Source organism: Amaranthus tricolor, chromosome 1, assembly GCF_026212465.1.
Source record: "Amaranthus tricolor cultivar Red isolate AtriRed21 chromosome 1, ASM2621246v1, whole genome shotgun sequence".
Taxonomy (NCBI): Eukaryota; Viridiplantae; Streptophyta; class Magnoliopsida; order Caryophyllales; family Amaranthaceae; genus Amaranthus; species Amaranthus tricolor.
Genome location: NC_080047.1, coordinates 510,138 through 529,387, shown reverse-complemented (window position 1 = coordinate 529,387; position 19,250 = coordinate 510,138). Strand labels below are relative to the sequence as shown.

General features: G+C 31.2%; 3 protein-coding genes and 1 non-coding gene across 4 annotated transcripts; 3 read left to right on the top strand and 1 right to left on the bottom strand.

Annotated features, from left to right (window-relative positions):
- Positions 1-1,824: 1,824 nt before the first annotated feature.
- Positions 1,825-5,792, top strand: LOC130796900 (transcription factor bHLH18-like). The gene is made up of 4 exons (XM_057659332.1): positions 1,825-1,997; positions 2,336-2,923; positions 3,813-4,202; positions 5,032-5,792. Exons 1-4 carry the CDS (start codon positions 1,962-1,964, stop codon positions 5,095-5,097), a joined length of 1,080 nt encoding a protein of 359 aa, XP_057515315.1. The 5' UTR covers positions 1,825-1,961; the 3' UTR covers positions 5,098-5,792.
- A 4,373-nt stretch (positions 5,793-10,165) lies between these two features.
- Positions 10,166-11,777, bottom strand: LOC130826002 (uncharacterized). Its single transcript, XM_057691473.1, has 3 exons — positions 11,724-11,777; positions 11,052-11,119; positions 10,166-10,943 (listed from the first exon to the last, which is right to left on the bottom strand). The coding sequence occupies exons 1-3, from the start codon at positions 11,775-11,777 to the stop codon at positions 10,166-10,168; spliced, it is 900 nt and encodes a 299-aa protein (XP_057547456.1).
- A 2,194-nt stretch (positions 11,778-13,971) lies between these two features.
- TRNAV-AAC (transfer RNA valine (anticodon AAC)) lies at positions 13,972-14,045 on the top strand. The gene has a single exon. It is a non-coding gene; the product is annotated as a tRNA-Val (tRNA).
- A 151-nt stretch (positions 14,046-14,196) lies between these two features.
- On the top strand, positions 14,197-17,794 carry LOC130811647 (protein TUNICAMYCIN INDUCED 1). Its single transcript, XM_057677915.1, has 3 exons — positions 14,197-14,484; positions 16,176-16,526; positions 16,840-17,794. Exons 1-3 carry the CDS (start codon positions 14,359-14,361, stop codon positions 17,671-17,673), a joined length of 1,311 nt encoding a protein of 436 aa, XP_057533898.1. The 5' UTR covers positions 14,197-14,358; the 3' UTR covers positions 17,674-17,794.
- The last annotated feature ends 1,456 nt before the right edge of the window (positions 17,795-19,250 follow it).

The following is a 19,250-nucleotide window of genomic DNA, read 5'->3' as shown; positions in this document are numbered from 1 at the left end:
ATTTCTTAACTATTGATTTTATAACTATTTTTGTGAGAGACCATCTGCTAAAGAGATGAACTCAAAACAAAAAGTATATATTTTTATTTTCTCTTTAATTTTTATTAATTGGGCTATTTAGCCACTGTGTTTGTCGGAGAAACTATCTCTCACAACAATATGTGTTGATTTTATCGCCAAATTCTAAAATTGGGTTTTTTTAATTCTCATCTGGCTAATTCTTTACTTTAAATCTGTAATAAAAAAACTTTATGACCAAACCCTCAAATTTCAACGTCTTGCTAGCGGGATTAATCATCAACGTATTACTAAAACAGTATATAACACATTATTCATATGAACCTAATTTAATATTCTCTATTCTCTTCATGTTATGAATGGTAGTATACTAATGTGATTATAAATGATACTATACTAATGTGTGACTTGAGTGCACATTAAAGGGTTGAATTCATGTGTGTGACTCTTGAGTTGTGGAATCCAAAAGGGTGTAATAAGGTGAAGAGTATTCATGGGAATTATTATTGGTGTTAATGAAGATTAAGGTGAAGAGTCTCATGTGTGTGACTCTTGAGATAATGCCTTTTCAAGTTCTTAGAGTTATTTCATAGTATTCATTACCCTAAATTAACTATGTATTTATGTGAGCCATTCATCTTCAAGTACCTAGCACTATAAATAGGGCTCTCATACCCACACTTCAAGTGTGCAAAACACATCAAACACAACCCTTAAGCCAAACACATAGCCTATTGTTGTTATCTCTATCTCAATTGTAATTCTTCATATTGAAGTGTTGTTTGTATTCATTTGATATAATATAAACATAAACTACACACCACGGAGGACGTAGCCATCATTGGGTGAACCTCCTTAAATCTTTGTGTCCTTGTTTGTTACTTTGTCAAACTTAATTTTGCTCATTGTTGTTTGTTCTTAACATCGTAAGTATTTGGCGATCGTTTTCACTTCATTTTCTACCTTTTGATTGGAATACTAATATTGATATATTACATCAAACTTGGACCTACTTGTATTTATATATATTTATAATATAAATTTTAAGAATTTTATTTTAATTTCTAGACTGAGATGTTGTATAAGTGTGTATGAAAGAGATTTTACTATGGATTAACTGATCATTTAAAGGTGTTCGTAAATACGGTAGAGGTTAAGTTGGTTAATTATTAGATTAAGTTTAGTTTGAGATGACTTAATATACAATTGGAAGTAAATCAACACTTATAAAAAATATTAATTTTATTGTTAAAATTTATAATCATGCATAATTAATATTTGTAAAAAGTTAATAAAAATTTACATTGAAATGAATTAAATAAAATCTTAATTAACAAAATTTAACGTATATATTAAAAAAATATAGATCAAATTAATAATTAATACTTTTTCCTATTTACCCTAATAATATAGTTATATTTGACTTTTGACTTAATTTGTTGATCAATCACACTTAACTTGTATTTTATTGTTAATCTTTAAGTTATAACTTAGTCAAGTGAAATCATGTGATTTTTTTCAATGCAAAGATCAATAATATCAACTTTTTACAATTTTTAATTATGCACAACTAAATAAAGATATTAATGATAGAATTATTGCATTGATATATGTGGGTTTTGAGTAAAATGAAACTAATATCAAAAATGGAACAAAAGGGACTAGGGATATGTTTTAGTTCAAGTCTCTAATCTTTATCTTAATAAAAATAATATTAAATTGTATCAATAATGTGAGCTCCATAATTAATGGTCAGCATAAAAACCCAGTTCACATTTCAAGTAAAGTCCTTAAATTTCCCACCAACATAAGCAATTTCATTACTATTAACAACTGACTTCTTCTTTTCTTGTCCTTCTCTCTTCCTCTCTTCTTTTGCTCCTTCATCATTACCTAATTCCAAAGATAATACTCTGTGCAACAAACGTACCTTCTTAGACAAAATGGAGGTTTCAATGTTCACAAGCTTCAATGATCTGGTAATCATTATATCTTCCTTCATTAATTTCTCTCTGGATTCAAAATATATTATATATTTTTTAATAAATCTGGAGGAGATTCGAACCCAAGACTAGAGCTTTAGATATCATAGTCAAAGGCGGAGCAAAAATTAAGAGATTTATAAATTATGATATTTTTCGGTTAACAATTTTGTATTTTTAAACAATTAACATAATTTAATATTAAATCTCCCAATTTTGGGGCCTGTGCAGTTGAATACGATTATCATAGCTGAATGTTTGAAACTTTATGATATGTTATATACTGATCTATGAGTTTATGTTTAGTGATTAATCTTATGAACCAAATTTTGCAGGGAATGATGAATGACGTAAACTTCATGAATCATCAACTTCAAATGAATTCAATGGAGGAACTATTTGGGCCAGCTATAATACCTAATTGTGTTAATAATTTTGAGTTAGCACCTGGAACAAATCAAGTTCTAGGCTGCAAAAGATCATCGGCACAATTTCTTGAACATTATCATCAAAATACTGCCATGGAAAGACCAAGTAAACAAATCAAAATGGATAATAACAATTGGGGTTGTTATGATCAGATCATGAATCATAATCCTGATCATATATTAAATTCATTATCACAAACTAACTCAGCTTCTTCAACTATGCTATGTTTTTCAAATAATTCATCTATCAGCTCGAATTCCAATCAAGTATCGGGTGGGCTTCTTAAGCCTAAAGAAGAAGTTGCTGTTGTTTCGAATCCTACTTTTCCTTGTCATGATCAACCTTCTGTGGAAGCTTCTAGATCCAATCATGTTGAGAAGAATAGTGTGCAGCCTCAACAATGTAAGGATCATATTATTGCTGAGAGGAAACGAAGGGAAAAACTTAGCCAAAGGTTTATTGCTTTGTCTGCTCTCATCCCTGGTCTTAAGAAGGTATTTTATTTCTTGCCCTTTTTAATCAAGTTTAAGTTGAAAAAAATGTGATCCTATATCGAAAAATTCTAGAGAGAATGACTAACATATAAGCTTGATGGGCTACTCGCCTACTCGTTCTATTACCAATTAGTTTTAGTATGGAACATCTTCGGGTTAGTGTGCAGTCAACTTTGCTTTCTTGCGGGTCTTGTTATGTACAAGCCTAATAATAAATTTATTAGTCTACTCATATCATATGTATATATAAATAGGAAAAATTTACGACTTTGTTTAAATAAATCAACTAAAATTTTAAGCAGATGAAAAATTATGGGTTAGTCTGGCTAGTAGTTGAGTATAACATATAAGAACGAGTAATTTTCAATCTTGCTTAATTGTAGGAATTCTCTTAACCTACCTCAAATCAAAAGAAAAAGCTTAAGATGAAGTTATTGTAGCCTTATCGCATCCTCTAGCTCACAGTAGAGCCATTTGGGTTAGAATTATAGGTGTAACACAGACTTTTACATACTAAACATTTATTAAATGACGGGTATTACGTGAATGACATTCACACTCATGGACCACCATGACCTGAGCATGTGTACATATGCCATATACTCTATCACATATTATTAGTTATAAATTTTTAGTTGAGTTGCTTTTTTAACATGATATTAGAAACCTGCGTGACTAGCTCTCATTTAAAGTAGAATAATATTCAATGTCATTTATAAGAAGGCCCGAAGGGCCTGTGCTGCAATCACAATTCTAGGCTAAAGGGCTCTCGTGTGAGAAGGTGTGTTAGAGTATATAACATAACGTGAAGCCTTAACAATTAGCTTAAGCTTTTGATTGAGTTGATTCACGACCGTATGATAAGTACTAATTGAAGTATATGTAACAGATGGACAAAGCAACTGTACTAGGAGATGCAGTAAAATACGTGAAACAATTGCAAGAACGAGTACGAGCATTAGAAGAGGAAGCTAAAAATAACAAAATGGAATCAGCAGTTCTTGTCAAAAGATCTTATGTTACTGCAGAAGATGAATATGCTGATTTTTCATCAGAAAAAAAGTTATCTGAAAATTCAAGTTGTGATGATAATCCATTATTCCCAGAAATTGAAACAAGATTCTCAGAAAAAAATGTATTGATAAGAATAAATTGTGAGAAGAAACTAGAAATTATTGAGAAACTTATGTCAAAGATTGAACAACTTCATCTTGTGGTTATTAGTAGCAGTTCATTGGCTTTTGGAGGTTCTGCACTTGCTCTTACAATTGTAGCTCAAGTAAGTCCATCTTCTTTCTAATTACATCGTTTAGTAATCACAACCAAATTAAACATATATAGATTGTTAGAGAGAAAAATACTCTCTTTTATTCGGAATTAACATATGTTTTTGATATGCTACGTATTTTTTTTTATGAAAAATGGTCTTTGCCACTTTCTTAATCTTATCAAATACTTATTTTTAAAAACATTATCTATACAATTTTAATTTTTATCTTTTCTCGAACAACTAAAATTTTTTAAAAATTTTTGTTAAAAGGAATTTAACAACAAACTTCAAGGGAGAGATGAGTATGGCTTTTTGATCTTGTATATTATTGAGTATTGAATTCTAAGACATAGCACATGGAATTGGGTATGGTGCATGGTCCTCCTTGCCCCTTGGAGTTATAGGTTTAAGATCATAAATCTAATTAAAAGTATTTTAATTGTTTTCTCAAAGCTTTATAAAGTTTTATCAATTTGCTTTGTGAATATGGTTTTAGCTCTAATTAGATCAATTCTTTGGTATTAATTTGTTTATCTTTTAAATAAATAGGCGAATTCACACTATATATCTACTTAAATTAAAGAACAAATTAATGTTTTTACTGAGAAACATTAATTGGCCTAATGGTTAAAGGTTTTTCCTTTCTTTTTTATTATAAGCGTTCGAATTTCACAACCTCAGAATTCTATTTCGACTCTTTTTTGTACGACGGAGTTATTTTTGCTCCTAAATTTAAAAAAAAAAAAAAAATCAATACGTATATTAATAATGTGATATTATTTAGTAACTTAAAATCTACTTAAAGCTGACAAAAATTCCTTCTCCAAAAATTGTGCAGATGGGTTCTGAGTTCACAATGACAGCAAAAGATATAGTGAGACAAATACACACTATTCTCAAGTGATCAATTAAGCTTCACATGAACAAAAATTAAGGAAGAATTAACTTCTTTTATACATTATCATATACATAAAAAGATCATTCAGATTTGCTGCTTCTGTAATAATCATTACCCAGTTTTTATTCATATAATACGTATTAGTAGCCTGTTTTCTCTAGGGTTTCATTTTTCAGGTGGGTTTATTTCTTTTTATTTTTTGCATGGTTTTTAGTATTTATACTAAAACCGTGTTGCAACTAAATACCCGCCTGTTTTTAGAATTGACCCAGAGCTTTACTTTAGGCTTTTTTAAGGGATTCACTTTATAATTATGTTCCTTTTTTTTTAATTCTGGTAAAAATCCTTATGTTAATGGTTTGATGAGGCCTTTGTTCCTTATTGTTAGTGTTTTATTATTGTTAATATAATATATAAAAGATTTTTACACTGCGGTCACGAAATATTTATATCCCACAATACAGTCTGTAAGCTCACTTGTGCTTGACTTCAAAGTTGGGACTTGGGTTATTGACGGTTCTCATAAATAGAAGCGGCTAACATTGTCAATGTTTCAATTCTAATTATTATCATAAATAGAAGATCAAAAAGAAACGGAGGAAGTACTATTATAATTATTATAATTATTATCATTACTCGTTTATTAATTATTACATTCTTGTAATTATCGATATTGTGGACTTCTTGTTATAATAACTCACCAAATGTGTAATTTATATTGAGATTATTAAATTATATATTGCTATGTTGTTATTATTACTCTTAAAATGTGTAATTGATCTTTGACATGCATTGACATATTGTTGTTATAACTCACCCAATGTGTAATTGATCTTGATATTAGTTTAATTATTGATATTATTACATTCATAAACAGACCAGTTAAATATAAAGATTTAGATAAGTACAGATATTAAAGGACTTCTTCTCCATTTTATTATTACTTGCTCTATTACTTGCTACATTACAAGATAATATACTATTTATTTATTGCTCTTAATTTATAATTAGTTTATAATCTATAAGTTAAAATTAGAGGTGTTCATTCGGGTGATCGGGTCGGTTTCGGACGGGTGTCATTCGATTCGATTGTATTTCGGATCGGTTATATTTCGATGCGTATTGCGACGAGTCATACTCGGGTCGGGTCGGTTAGTCACGTTTCGGTTGAAGATCGGTTATTCGAACTATCGGGTTAGCATCAGGTCGGTGTTGGTTAAAGTTCGTGTCGAGTTTCAATCGGTCTCGGGTTGTCATCGGTTAATAATTGGTTCGGTTTTACCAGGTATAGATAGGGTTCGGGTATTTTCAAGTAGAATTCAGCTACGAATTGCGAATTACTAATTACTATTGATCGAGTCGGTATCAGATTAAGTTGTTAGTTATGTTTTAATTGATATTAAGGTTCCTTTACTTCAAGCAAAATAGTGAAAAGCAAATCAATTAGTAATCATTATTACATTGTTACTTTTACTTGTTTAACCGAAAATTAAAATTATAAAGTTCTATCAATTTTCATCTAATTCGATTAAAAGTAGTTAAATAAACATTGACCATTGATTATTAACTCTAAATATATGAAACCATGTATTTATAAAATTTATTTTATTAAAATATTTATGACTTTATTAGAATAACTAATAAGATTGATTGAATATTAGTCAATTATACTTCTATGTAAAAAATTGGTTCAGGTTTACAGCAGTTCAATCTAAACTTCGTTCAGGTTAAGTCAGTTTTGAGCATGATTCGGGTCGGATATGACTCGGGTCGGTCATTATTAGGTTTGGGCAATCTCGGATAATGGTTATGTGTCGGTTAGAAAAATCGATTATAACTCGGGTTCAGTTTTCCCATTTTCGGTTGTCAACCGGTTCGGGTATAGCTTCGAGTCGGGTAATGTCAGTTCAATAAACCTAAAAAAGGAACACATTTTCGAGTCGGTTCACTTTCGATTTCGGATCGGATTTTCGGGTCGGATCACTTTTGAACAACTCTAGTTAAAACAAAGTGAAGTTGAATTTTGTATGATTTGTCTCAATACAAAAATAATTAATACTAAATTTTTATAATTTTTTTATTAAACATAATTAAAGATATTAAGATTTGAAATAATAATTTCATAAATAAATCTTAATCAGTATCAAAATTACGTATAGTGGCTGTCAATTAATGTGTACGCATTCAGCATTTTAGGTTAATTGCGGCTTTACATGTTCACTTTTCTCGATCTGTCACTCTCCTTATCTTTTATCCATTTAATTAAAATTCTCTAGCACTCTACTTAATTGAAATTAATTATATGCTGTTGTTTTGTTTTGTTTTTCTTTATTTTTTTTTGCAAATTTTTTTGAATTGAAGGATTTTATTGCCACATTCTTTTTATAAGTATGATAACTATGTTTTTTTTATAACGTTAAAAGTTTTAGTTGAAATGTAATGTTTTTAGGATACCGAAAAGTAAAAGATTAAATTTTTTAATTAGGATATGAGAAAGTAAAATGATTATATATATTTTTTTATTGTGATTAGAAATAAAATTTCAATATATCAAATTCCAAATCAAAAGTACAAGTTATTTAACAAATATTTTAATATTTGTACAAATAATTTATATGAATAGTTGTAAGTGCAAAGTCATTAAGTCATTAACAATAGTGTATGTATTAACATTATTGTTTAACATGTTTTGTTTTTCAAAGTATATATATTGATTTCCTTTATTGGTTGTTATAATTCTTATAAAAATTGCATTACAAGTTATTTTTAATATTATCAATATTTAATACCAGTAATAAAACGAATTAAGTTTACAAATTAAGAAAACCCTGAAGATGATGGTGATGACATACACTCTATACTTCAAGACTTGCTATATTTCTTACGTACATTTTATATTCTATGAGTATATTTAATGAAACCATATATAATTAGATAATAATAGTGAATAATTAGGGTGTATAAATAAAAGTATTATAAAATGTAACGTAGAGATCGCAGTGACGTGCTCTAGATTTGGCTATTAACTTGTTCGTCATTAATTCATTATACTTATTAATTAGTGTTTAGTGCTTCTGTTGACCAGCTTATTAGGGACAAATACGTACATACATAATTTGGTATACTTGATGAAGGAATGCTGAAAGGCCAGCTCAATAATTTTAACGTAACGATTTAATTTAATTTTTATTTAAATTTTTTCTCTTTCGAATTATATTATTTAATTTTGTTTATATTAATCTTATTTTTTAAGAGGGGCCAATAAAAGAGGATGTCAGAATGACTCGAAAAGTAATTACTTAGCCATAAATTAAAAACTGTAAAAAGTTAATATTAATGTTCTTTGTATTGAAACAAATCAAACAAGATTCGACTTGACGATGTTATAACATATAGATTACGAATAAAATATAAGTTAAGAGTGATTGATGAACAACGTTAATAGTCAAACGAGACTAATAACTTGAATAGGAGGTAGTATAATAGAATAAATGAAATTCATGTGTGGTTACATGAATTATATCTTTATGTATTTGTTTCTCATCATAATTAATTATCTTAAATGTATAAAATTTTAATCTATTTGGTATTTAACTTTGATATACTATTGCCTTGTTACTTTTTATATTTTTCTATCAAATACTAGTAAATTTAGTAATTCTTAGCTTTTTAATAGTTTTACTTCTCTTAAAAAGCTCTTCAAAAAAAGTACGACCATTAACAAAAACTCGGGTTAAAGGTGGAATGAAATGTAAAATACGTGGAAATATTGATAATTATTTGGAAATAATTTATTGAAAGACAAAATAAAAAAAACTATAAAAATTCAAAAAAATATAAGTAAACTATGAAAAGAATTATATTATCATCATCATCCTACCCAGTATATTCCGCTCTTAGAAAGTTAAGGCTAGGGTCTGGGGAGGGAAGGACGGCGGCAATTCATACCCATAAAGGAGAGCGTCGCCAAAGGAGTCCCCCGACTCGAGAAAGATAAAGAGACGCAAAAAACACAAGCAAGACAACTTAAAGGACTATAGACAGAAGAACCACTACAAAAGAAAACAAAGAACTAAATAGAAAGGAAACGGTAAGGGCAAGGGCAAGGGGTTTAGAGCACTAAGAGGTCAAAGGACGGACAATCAGTAATCTAAGACGTGGATATGACGTCTCCAACTGCTCCTATCCCTAGTCAAGTCCGCGGAGAGGTTTAACTCCTGCAAGTCTACTCTTATTTGCTCATCTCAAGTTCTTTTTGGTCTACCTCGACTCCTCTTACCATCTACTATAATGCTTTCTACCCTCCTCACAGGGCCTCGAAAGTCTTCCTCTGCACATGACCAAACCACCTCAATCTATTCTCTTGCATTTTTCCAGATATAGGGACTACCCCTAGTTTGTCCTCAACATAACATTAAAAGGGTTAGTCAACCAACGGATGCCCTCCTCTCCTAAACCCTTCCATAACTCAATTGGGATGTTATCTGGCCCGACTGCCTTTATTCTCCCTATCTTTTCGAGAGCTTCTCCTACTTCTCCCGTTGTAATATCCCTCGCTGGCTCATATTCCAGTTGTCTTTAGACGTCAAAAAACTGATTATCCGCCTCCTTTGTTCCCCTCGACTCATTGAGCAGCTGGGAGAAGTACTGGAGCCATCTCGTTTTGATCCCCTCTTGACTCAGGAGAACTCATCCCTCCTCATCCTTGATGTATTTCACTGCCTCTAAGTCTTGCCGCTGTTTGGCTCTAGTCCTCGTCAACTTAAAAATTTGCTTCTCCCCCTCTTTGGTATCACGTTTCCGATATAAGTCCTCATAACCACGGTATTTTGCCTCCGTTACCCCTTTCTTGGCCGCCCGCTTTGCTTCTTTATAGCTCACTCTCTTTTCAATCCTATCCTCCTCTTTCGTGCATACCATAAGTTCCTTAAATCTTTTATTTTTATCCTTTATCTTCTTTTTCACCTCGTCGGTCCACCACCATGACTCTTTGAACACTTTTGGTTTACCCGACTCTACCCCCAACGTCTCTTTTGCCACTTTTCTTATGGTTTTTGCCATGTTCACCCACATCTCATTCGCATCCTCTGACTGGTTTGAGAAGCCCACTTATCTTGCTTGCCAGGGTTGTGACCTTATCTCCTTTGAGTCTCTCCCATATGATCTTTCCCTTGGACTTGACCTTCTTTTCTGTTATTTTCTTCCTCATCCTGAAAACCAGTATTAGAAGCCTGTGTTGGGTGGGCATCTCTGTACCCAACACCACCTTAAAGTCCAAGCATGAGGCCCGATTTCCCTTGCGCACTAAGAAATAATCAACTTGGGTTGCATGGCCACCGCTCTTATAAGTGGTCAAATTCTCCTCTTTTTTTCTAAAGATCGAGTTTGCTATGACCAAATCTTTTGCTAGCGCAAACTCCAGTAAATTCTCCCCACTCTCGTTCCTTGCCCCTAAACCAAACCCTCCATGAGCTGAGTTAAAGTTACCTGCATCTCTGCCTATGTGTCCATTAAAGTCTCCTCCTGCAAAAACTTTCTCATCGTGCGGGATAGTTCTTATGAGGTCTCCTAGGTTATCCCAGAACTCGCACTTCACCTGCTCATCAAGCCCCATTTGGGGCCCGTGCGCACTGACAATGGATGTTATCTCTTCCCCCACTACTATCCTAACTAACATAATCCTGTCACTACACCTCCTTACTTCAACCAATTGCTTCGGGATATCATTCGACACTAAGATGTCAACCCCGATACGTCTGCTGTCCAAGCCTGTATACCACAACTTATATCCCTTTATACCTTTTGCTTTTTGCCCCTTCCACCTAGTCTCTTGAACACATGCTACATGGATCCTGTATTTAGAAAGCTCATTTGCTAACTCCAACGACTTGGCTTCGAGGGTATCTATGTTCTAAGTTCCCACTCTTAATTTTAGGTCCTGCTTACGCTGCCCCCCTGACCCCTTCTCCTTGGACTTGACTTCAGGTGACCTTGATGTCTTCCTAGCTCTATATTCAGCTACTACAGACTAATATAAATGAAAAATTATTTATTCATAAAAAAATATAAAAATATACACAAATTAATATTTTTCTATGAGCAAATACACTTCAAATTATTCTATCATTATCAAAATCTATTATTAGAATCCATGAAATATCCAAAAGTTTACTAAAATGTGTAGTTATTCATTGAATCATTACAAAAATACAACTAATGATGTTATGCTATGATCCAATTTAATACATCAATTGGTAATATGCAAAGAGTTTATGGAGGATATACATGATATGATCAAGATTTTATTGGATATAAGAAATTCATAATTTACTTATTATCATTGTATTAATGATTAACGACAATATTAAAAATCCAAATACAAAATTAGATTTCAAATCATGAAGATAATCATACAAAATTAGATAATGTAAAAGGATATAGTCGAGCTATAACACCTAAAGACAACCATGCATTATAATTAGTCCTTGTTTGGTTGATGATTGGTTGTCAGCCAGTTGTTTACTTAAATGAAGTAGTAAGACAAACACATCCAAACACAATTGAAAAAAATCTATAAAAAATCTTTTCAAGATTCCAAATGTCTTTGACCTAAATCTTTGTTTTTGTCTTGCCATTTTCTTGTGTTCCAACTTTGTTGGCACACATTTTTCAAAAGTGACAATCATTTTTCTTTGGAAAACATTTAATTAGCAAAGGTTATTTTGGAGTTGGTAAAAGTCCTTATAATAATTCCAAGACAAAAACATGTCACATTGTTATTTGTTAACTCATGGTTTTAAAATGTCAAACTTATATGAAAAGTTAGAAAATGGACTATATGTGCTTTGGTATATATTGGTACCGACTGCCGACCTTGGAGGTATAGAATATGTTCTAGAAGAATTAAGTTTTAAGGAAACTTTTGTGATAATTGTTACTATAATCTTTGCGGTAAGTATTCTATGAGACCATCTTACAGTGAGACGAGTCCATATAGGTAGTCTATTAGTAAAAAAACATTAAAAAACAATAAAATCTGAATTCATACTTGTGTAGGAAACAATTTTTAAAGAGTTTAGGCTAACTCAACTGAGACCCTCTCACGATGAGACGGCCTCAATAAAGAATTAGTGTAATCTTTAAGAACAATGTCATTCCAGAAATTAAGTCATTATAAGTAGATTGAGAGAAAGAAATTAGATTGATGAAAATCGAAATTAAAAATTTAGTTGTGAAAAATGATATTTGTTCTAATTGAGATAAAACTCAATTCTGTAAGTATAACTTAATAGTAAACATTATATTAAGTGTATATGAATAACTGGATGAGAATGACAATACTTAAAATAACTAGAATAAAAACATAATACAATGACTTATATATACACCTCTAAACTCATCCTTAAAAAAGCATTTTAGTTCAGATATCTCTTTTACAAAAAATAAATTTGTTCACTTTATGTACTATATACATGAACTAATCTCATTGCGATTAACATTCGGCTGATGTTGTATGAAACCGTTTTATCATGAGACGGATGTCATGAATCTATATAATTCGTTTCAATCTGTAATTGATCAATTTAAAATTATAAATGATCATTTTAACACACTAAATTTTTTCTAAATAAAGATAATTTCACCATAGAATTGTCTCACTTAAAACTTTATAATTAACATTAATAAATTTTCATTTAAGACAGTGTCATACAAAATCGAGTGACAAAAGAATTTCACCAAAAGGGCCAAATTATGGTGTATGTCAATGTACTAATGTCCCACGAAAGTGGTAGTCCGTAGACCTTAGCCCAACTAAATAGGATAAAAAACCTGATGGTCCATTTTAATTTTCAGTTTAAAAGCCCGAATCTAACAGGCTTAAACGATTGATCGAAGTTCTCTACCTCCATTTACTCTGCACAAATTCCTGTGAAAGACGGTTTTTTTAAAAGACTATTTTTAATTGGTTCGACTTATTATATATTTTTTACAATATAATAAATAGGTATTAAGAATGATGTAAGTAGGCATTAAAAAATATTATAAGTAAGCATTAAGGATAAGGTAATTAGGCATTAAGAATATGATAAGTAGGCATTAAGCTTTAATGGACTGAAATTGAGAGACGTCTCTTAAAGAGACAATTTCCTTTACTCTGATTCTTACAACTCAATTGCAAACTAATTTTACAATATTTTCGTTTATCATTTTGGTCATTTTATTTGTTATTATTTAATAGAATCTATTTTATTTATATCACAAAATTTCGATATTATTAATATTGTTCATCCTAATTTTAATGTTTCATTAATACTTATGATTTCTAGATATCTTTCACTAACTTCAATTAAACATTTTTATATTGCCTATGGTCCTCATATATTTTCCATTAACTCTATTTAAACATTTTTAGTAATTAAGGTCCTGATATATTTTTTTCCACTAATTTTATTTTAATATTTCCGAGTCCCTCCGTTCACTGATGTTAAGGAGAAAGAAATTTGATTAAGGTTTTTAAAATATATTTAGAAGATAAAATATATGCATATGAGATCTCAATAGATTAGTTTTAATATATACTTTTTTATTATGTATTTTTAATAATTTTTTACTATCCATATTTAGAGATATTACTTAAAATTTACTTTGAAAACTATGCAAAAAGTAAATAAAAAAAAAACAAAAAAGAACGGAGAGAGTATTTTTTAATGCTTATGGTTTTTTTTTTATCAAATTTGATAGTAAGACTTAAAATTGGTATTATAATAAGAAAATTAATGTATTATTTGGGATTACTTTTACCATTTATATTTTATTTTATCAAATTTAAACGCTTGCTTCGCATTTAATATGATCATTAGCCAAAGTCAAACTAAACAAGGTGTCGTGGTGTAGTTGGTTATCACGTCAGTCTAACACACTGAAGGTCTCCGGTTCGAGTCCGGGCGACGCCATATAATTTTCGTTTTTAGCTTTTACTCCTTTCTCGTAATATTACCAAAACACCCTTCCTAAATGTTCTCTGTTTTCAAAAAATCCAGCAAATCTCAACCAATCAAAACTCCCAACATATCACATTCCGTTTCCTCATTGGTACTTATTTTCCACGTCAACCTCTCTGGAACATTCTTCTTGAAATAAAAATTAAAGACGAACCAATTTTTTAAACAAAATTAGAGTAGGATAGATAAAAAAAGAAAAAGAGGTATTTGTTAATCGATCAAAGAAAAATTTATTCGAAGTTTTTGATTATCTGCAGTTTTATCAATGGCGTCTAATTTGTTCTTCCGAGCTTCTATTATGGCGTTATTTTTATCAATGGCGGTTATACCTTCTTCTTTCGCTTTCGTTTCTTCTCCCAATGTTAATCCTCCCTATCCTAAAGCCTTATCAGTAAGTTTTGTTTATTTATAAATTTATCTAATTATCTTTTTATTTATTTTTATTTTTCGATGCTTTATGGATAATTCGATGAATTTGAATTCAGATTTTCTGTTGTTTCGATTAGATGGATTGTTCGGAAAAAATTATCATCTTGAAATCTGAAATTGCGATCTCTCTTTCTCTTTTATGATTAGGATAAATCATAATTTTGACAGTGTGTGGAAATTTCGAATCCTTTATTTGTTTTTTTTTTTTTTTTTTTTTTGCTTTTTACTGTTGAAATAGTTGAGGAAATCAGCTAGTTTTTGTTCGCGAATTCGGCTAAACTTGATATATATATGTGCAAATGGATTATATATTTGATCGATAAAATCTTGAATGTTGGCGATATAGTGCAACTTGGTCGAGGATTTGGGATAATATTGGAAGAAAAGTCATGATTTGTGATGTTACTAATTATTCAAGCGTAATTTGGTTTAGGTAGGATCAACGGACTCTGATGATGAGTATCATTTACAAAATTATTTTTTTCCTATTGTTTGATAGATGTGATGCGGAGGAAAGAAGCATTAACGGATCTAAGTATTCAAATTTTGACTTTATGAATGATAGGGGGTGTTTGTTTGGAGGAAATTGGGTAAGGGAATGAGAATTTATTGAAAGAGAGTCTAAAATCCTTGTTTGTTTTCAAGGAAGGAGAATAAGAAAGGGACTTGGATTTGATTGAAGTCCCAAGAAAAATTTTGTTTGTAAGGGTTTAAAATCTTGATTAAAAGTCTCACAATTTTCATCCCATTCCCAAACACCTTCTTGTAGTAAGTGTGTAGGTTTGATGAGTAATATGAAACTAAGGAAGTGCGTGATTAACTGACTTTGGGATCCGATGGATCAAACCCTATGCTATATTAGATAGTAACATGAGAGGAGGGAAAAGGAGATGGAAAATGTTTAGAAACAGAGCAGCCGTAGAATAGTAAAACAGTGTATAACGCATTTTGAAAAAGAATATCAAGGACCTTTTGGTTCAAGGGTAGCTAAACCTAGGATTAAAGCGTTGGTTTTGTTGTTGGATAGAAAGAGCCGATGGTGAATGATGAAAGTAAATAGGCAATAGTTCCTGTTGCTAATTTTCTTCCAAATCTCATTTGCACTGCTCCCTTTCTCTCCTTTTTGTTCATTTCACTCTGTCCAAATATCAGTGTAGAGGGAATATGTTGGTTGGCTCATGAATTGAGGTATTTTTTGAAAGAAATGAGAATGAAAATTGATCTTTTATATTTTTGTTGTTTCTTCTATTTGATTTAAGATTTTTATCAAATTTTAATCTATTGATGATTAAAATTGTATTTTTAAGGTTGATCTTATTTTGTTAACAATTGTAAATTTCATTAAATAAGGAGAATGTGCATTGAATACAACCATAATATGTTGGAAATACTTCATATGTGGGATAAGATCTCGCATCGATAAACTAGTGAGTTGTTGACTTGCATATATATTGGGTGAGTTAATCTTCCTACTGCCATATGGTTTTGGGAAGCAATGAATCTCACCAAGCGTACGTGCAAGTCAACGCTCATCCCTGTGGGTTTGTGGGCCTGAGCTACCCGGTGTCCCGTGTCCACGAGTGGGCCATAGTGAGATTATGTGACGAATTGTCATGGTCTAATATAATATTTTATTTTATGATATTGTTTCAGGATTTGAAGGAAGCTATAATGAAGGGATTAGGGTTTCAAGCAGAGGATTTTAGGATATCAGGGTTTGATTCAAGGGACATGTTGGTAGGGCATTCTGTGGCATATGAATTTGATGTTGAAATCAATAATAAGGTGCTCCCAATGAAGCTTTTGGAGGATGTGAAGAAATGGGAATATGTTGATATGCCCATTTTTCAGATGGAAGAGCCTGTAAGGCCTGGAGAAGAGCAAGGATTGATTGCTAGGAAGAAGATGAAAGAAAACATGGGTCCTGTATTGGCACCCTTTCAGCTTGCGGGTCCAATGGAGCTTTGGATTCAGGATGCCAATGATATGAAGATCTCATTGCCGGTAAGTGTTAGCTGTTAGATTGCTTGTGAGTGATAGGAATATCATGCATTGCAACTTTTTTGTCCATGAGCTCAATCTTAAAATTTCTATAGAGCTTTAAAGGGTGAAAAAAGGTGATTCTTTTCATGATGTGCACCTAAGGTCTTAAAGCATCAAACAACGTTTCTTCATTTATATCAAGTTACATAACTCTTTACTGGTGTACACTGTGTAGAGATTCTTCATTATTGCAGTATGCACATAAGAGGAATTCACGTTCCCTTTTTTGTCATGTACTTCGATCTCTCTACTGACGATTACTCTTTCTTTACAGCATGATGTGGATGCTGGTGTATTGAGGAAAGTAATTCTTGCCGAAGGTGCTGTGGTTACCCTCACAGGTGCAAAATCAGTAAGCTTGCGCCAGCCTCTTGATCTTCCTCTACCCCTAAACCGAACTGAAAATGGTTTTGCTTCCTGCCTTCTAAGTCTTGCACAGTACCTTCGTCGTGCATCAGGCACCAAAGAAGCTCCCCTTCTTTCTCTTCGTGTAGTAGGCCCTACCTCTCTCACATCTCTATCTCCTTCTCCTTCCTCGCCCTCATCGTCTAACCGCTTAAAGCTCAAACGGCTTGCACCTGGCCTAGTCGAATTATCTTCACCATCCAAAAACAAACCAGTGGTAGAATCCACCAATGCACTTGACCTCCCAAGCAAAGTTCCCACTCTTCTATCACCTGAACAGTTCACCACACTATGGCCAATAACCTCTTTGAATGGTTCACATTCAAATTTGCTTGGTCTCGAAAGATTATTATCTTCTGTCTTGGGTCCCAAAGCCAACAAAAAGGGTTCCTTCAGGCTATTGAAGGCTGATGTTTCTGCTCAGAAATACCTAAAAATTGGATTCAAAGTCGAGAAGCAGCTCCGAGAAGGAGACAGAGCTAACTTGGAAGACCTTCCAGAATGGAGGACAAAACCCGAGAAGGTTAAGCTGCATTTCGAAGCCCTTGCCAAGGTCGAGGGGGATAAAGTTGTACCCGAAAAAATCACACAAATTCAGCCTGTTATAATTGAAGAATCAGTGGATCAGAGTTTGCTGTTGGGCAATGTTACAATGTCCAAACTTCCAATTGTCTATCCACCATCTAACCCTTTTACCTTGTAATAAATAAAACTCAAATGTGGTATTATTTTTGATCATATATATATATATATATATATATATATATATATATATATATATATATATATATATATATATCAATCTGCTGTAGATATAACAGATTATTTTCTTCTTTCTCTTAATTGGCCAATCTCTACTTTTTATGCTCTGTACGAGTACTGAAATAACTCATATTCGTTTGAACTAAATTTTAATGATTAAAATGGATAAACTATTGTTAGAAGTTTCATTATTTAATCAATTTGTTTAGACAGGTATTTACATTCACAGTGCACTATAAAACAAACGTTTAAATTCCAAAAATATAGTATTGTTGATTTTATAAATTAACAAGTTTACTTGTTTTATATGACTCTCTTTATCACATTAAAATAGCATTATTTGACTTTAAAACTCTCACATAATTAAGTCAAATGATGGAATTTCAACGGATAGGGGGAATATTTAACAATCTTGCAGATAGATGCCTCAAGCATTCAAAGATAAAATCAATTTTCAATAGTAAACTAAAATATATTCTAAACTTTTAATCATATAAATAATAATCATCTTACTTAATGATAAAATTTAAAATTTAAAATTTATCATTAAATCACACGTCAAAATATGACCTATTACTTCAAGTCTCAGATAGTTGTTATAGTCACTATAACTACTATTGTTATCTTAAAGACTTATTTCTCTATATATGATGTAAAATATAGTCAAGTGAGATCTTGTTTAATTCGTCTTAATACATATTTTCATAATATTACCTTTTTAGAATTTTGATCATATGAAATTAAAATACTTATTAAATATTAAAATTGTGCATTAATAAGCGTGAAAAACAGAAGTGCTAACAATTATAAAAAATCAGTGTCATCATTAAAAATGAACAACATTCACACAATCATTTGACATTTATTTTTGCATACTTTCTTTTATTAAAGATAGTAGAGCAAGTTTTGTATCAGACTATTTTACCATAAAATAAGATCATATAATTAATTTATTTTTCGAATTAATCACTTTAAGACTATAAGTTATTACCTTAAAATAGTTTTAGTTATTGGTCAATCCAATAAAAATGGTCTTACAGTAAGATCATCTTATTGAAAATTTTGTGAAGATCGTATTGTTGACTATGATATAAACCATGACTTTGAAAGCTCGATTGGGCCAATTTCAATGTAAAGTAATCAACTAAAAGGATAGTCCATTGGGCCATAAGCCTCAAATAACTCGGCCCACAATGTGGTCTTTCTCTTTGGGTTTTGGCCCATATCCTTACAAAGTTGATCATTGTACCAAATGTGTAGAGCTCCCAAACAATGTTTTGCTATAGAGTCCATCTCCATGATTTTTCTTCATGAAATTTACCCATTCAAATACTTCATTGTCCATTTTTTCAATGCTTGGTAATTTGAATTTACCATCAAGTAATTCAAATAGCCAACAACATCTTAATTCTGCAGTGTACAAATTTGAAATACTCTGCAAAAATCCAATCACGCTTAGTTATGGAATTCTTGAATGGATGCACTCTCTATAAAATAAAAAAAGAAGAAGTAATTTCA

What these genes read in the sequence shown, in the direction of transcription:
- LOC130796900 (XM_057659332.1), top strand. Translation starts at nt 1,962, where the DNA reads ATGGAGGTTTCAATGTTCACAAGCTTCAATGATCTG. An exon ending in TCACAAGCTTCAATGATCTG is followed by an intron (nt 1,998 to 2,335) that starts GTAATCATTATA and finishes CAAATTTTGCAG; the next exon opens with GGAATGATGAATGACGTAAA. An exon ending in TCATCCCTGGTCTTAAGAAG is followed by an intron (nt 2,924 to 3,812) that starts GTATTTTATTTC and finishes TATATGTAACAG; the next exon opens with ATGGACAAAGCAACTGTACT.
- LOC130826002 (XM_057691473.1), bottom strand. Translation starts at nt 11,777, where the DNA reads ATGATTGTCACTTTTGAAAAATGTGTGCCAACAAAGTTGGAACACAAG. An exon ending in AGTTGGAACACAAGAAAATG is followed by an intron (nt 11,120 to 11,723) that starts GCAAGACAAAAA and finishes CATTTATATTAG; the next exon opens with TCTGTAGTAGCTGAATATAG. An exon ending in GTCAAGTCCAAGGAGAAGGG is followed by an intron (nt 10,944 to 11,051) that starts GTCAGGGGGGCA and finishes TTCTAAATACAG; the next exon opens with GATCCATGTAGCATGTGTTC.
- LOC130811647 (XM_057677915.1), top strand. Translation starts at nt 14,359, where the DNA reads ATGGCGTCTAATTTGTTCTTCCGAGCTTCTATTATGGCGTTATTTTTA. An exon ending in CCTATCCTAAAGCCTTATCA is followed by an intron (nt 14,485 to 16,175) that starts GTAAGTTTTGTT and finishes ATATTGTTTCAG; the next exon opens with GATTTGAAGGAAGCTATAAT. An exon ending in ATATGAAGATCTCATTGCCG is followed by an intron (nt 16,527 to 16,839) that starts GTAAGTGTTAGC and finishes CTTTCTTTACAG; the next exon opens with CATGATGTGGATGCTGGTGT.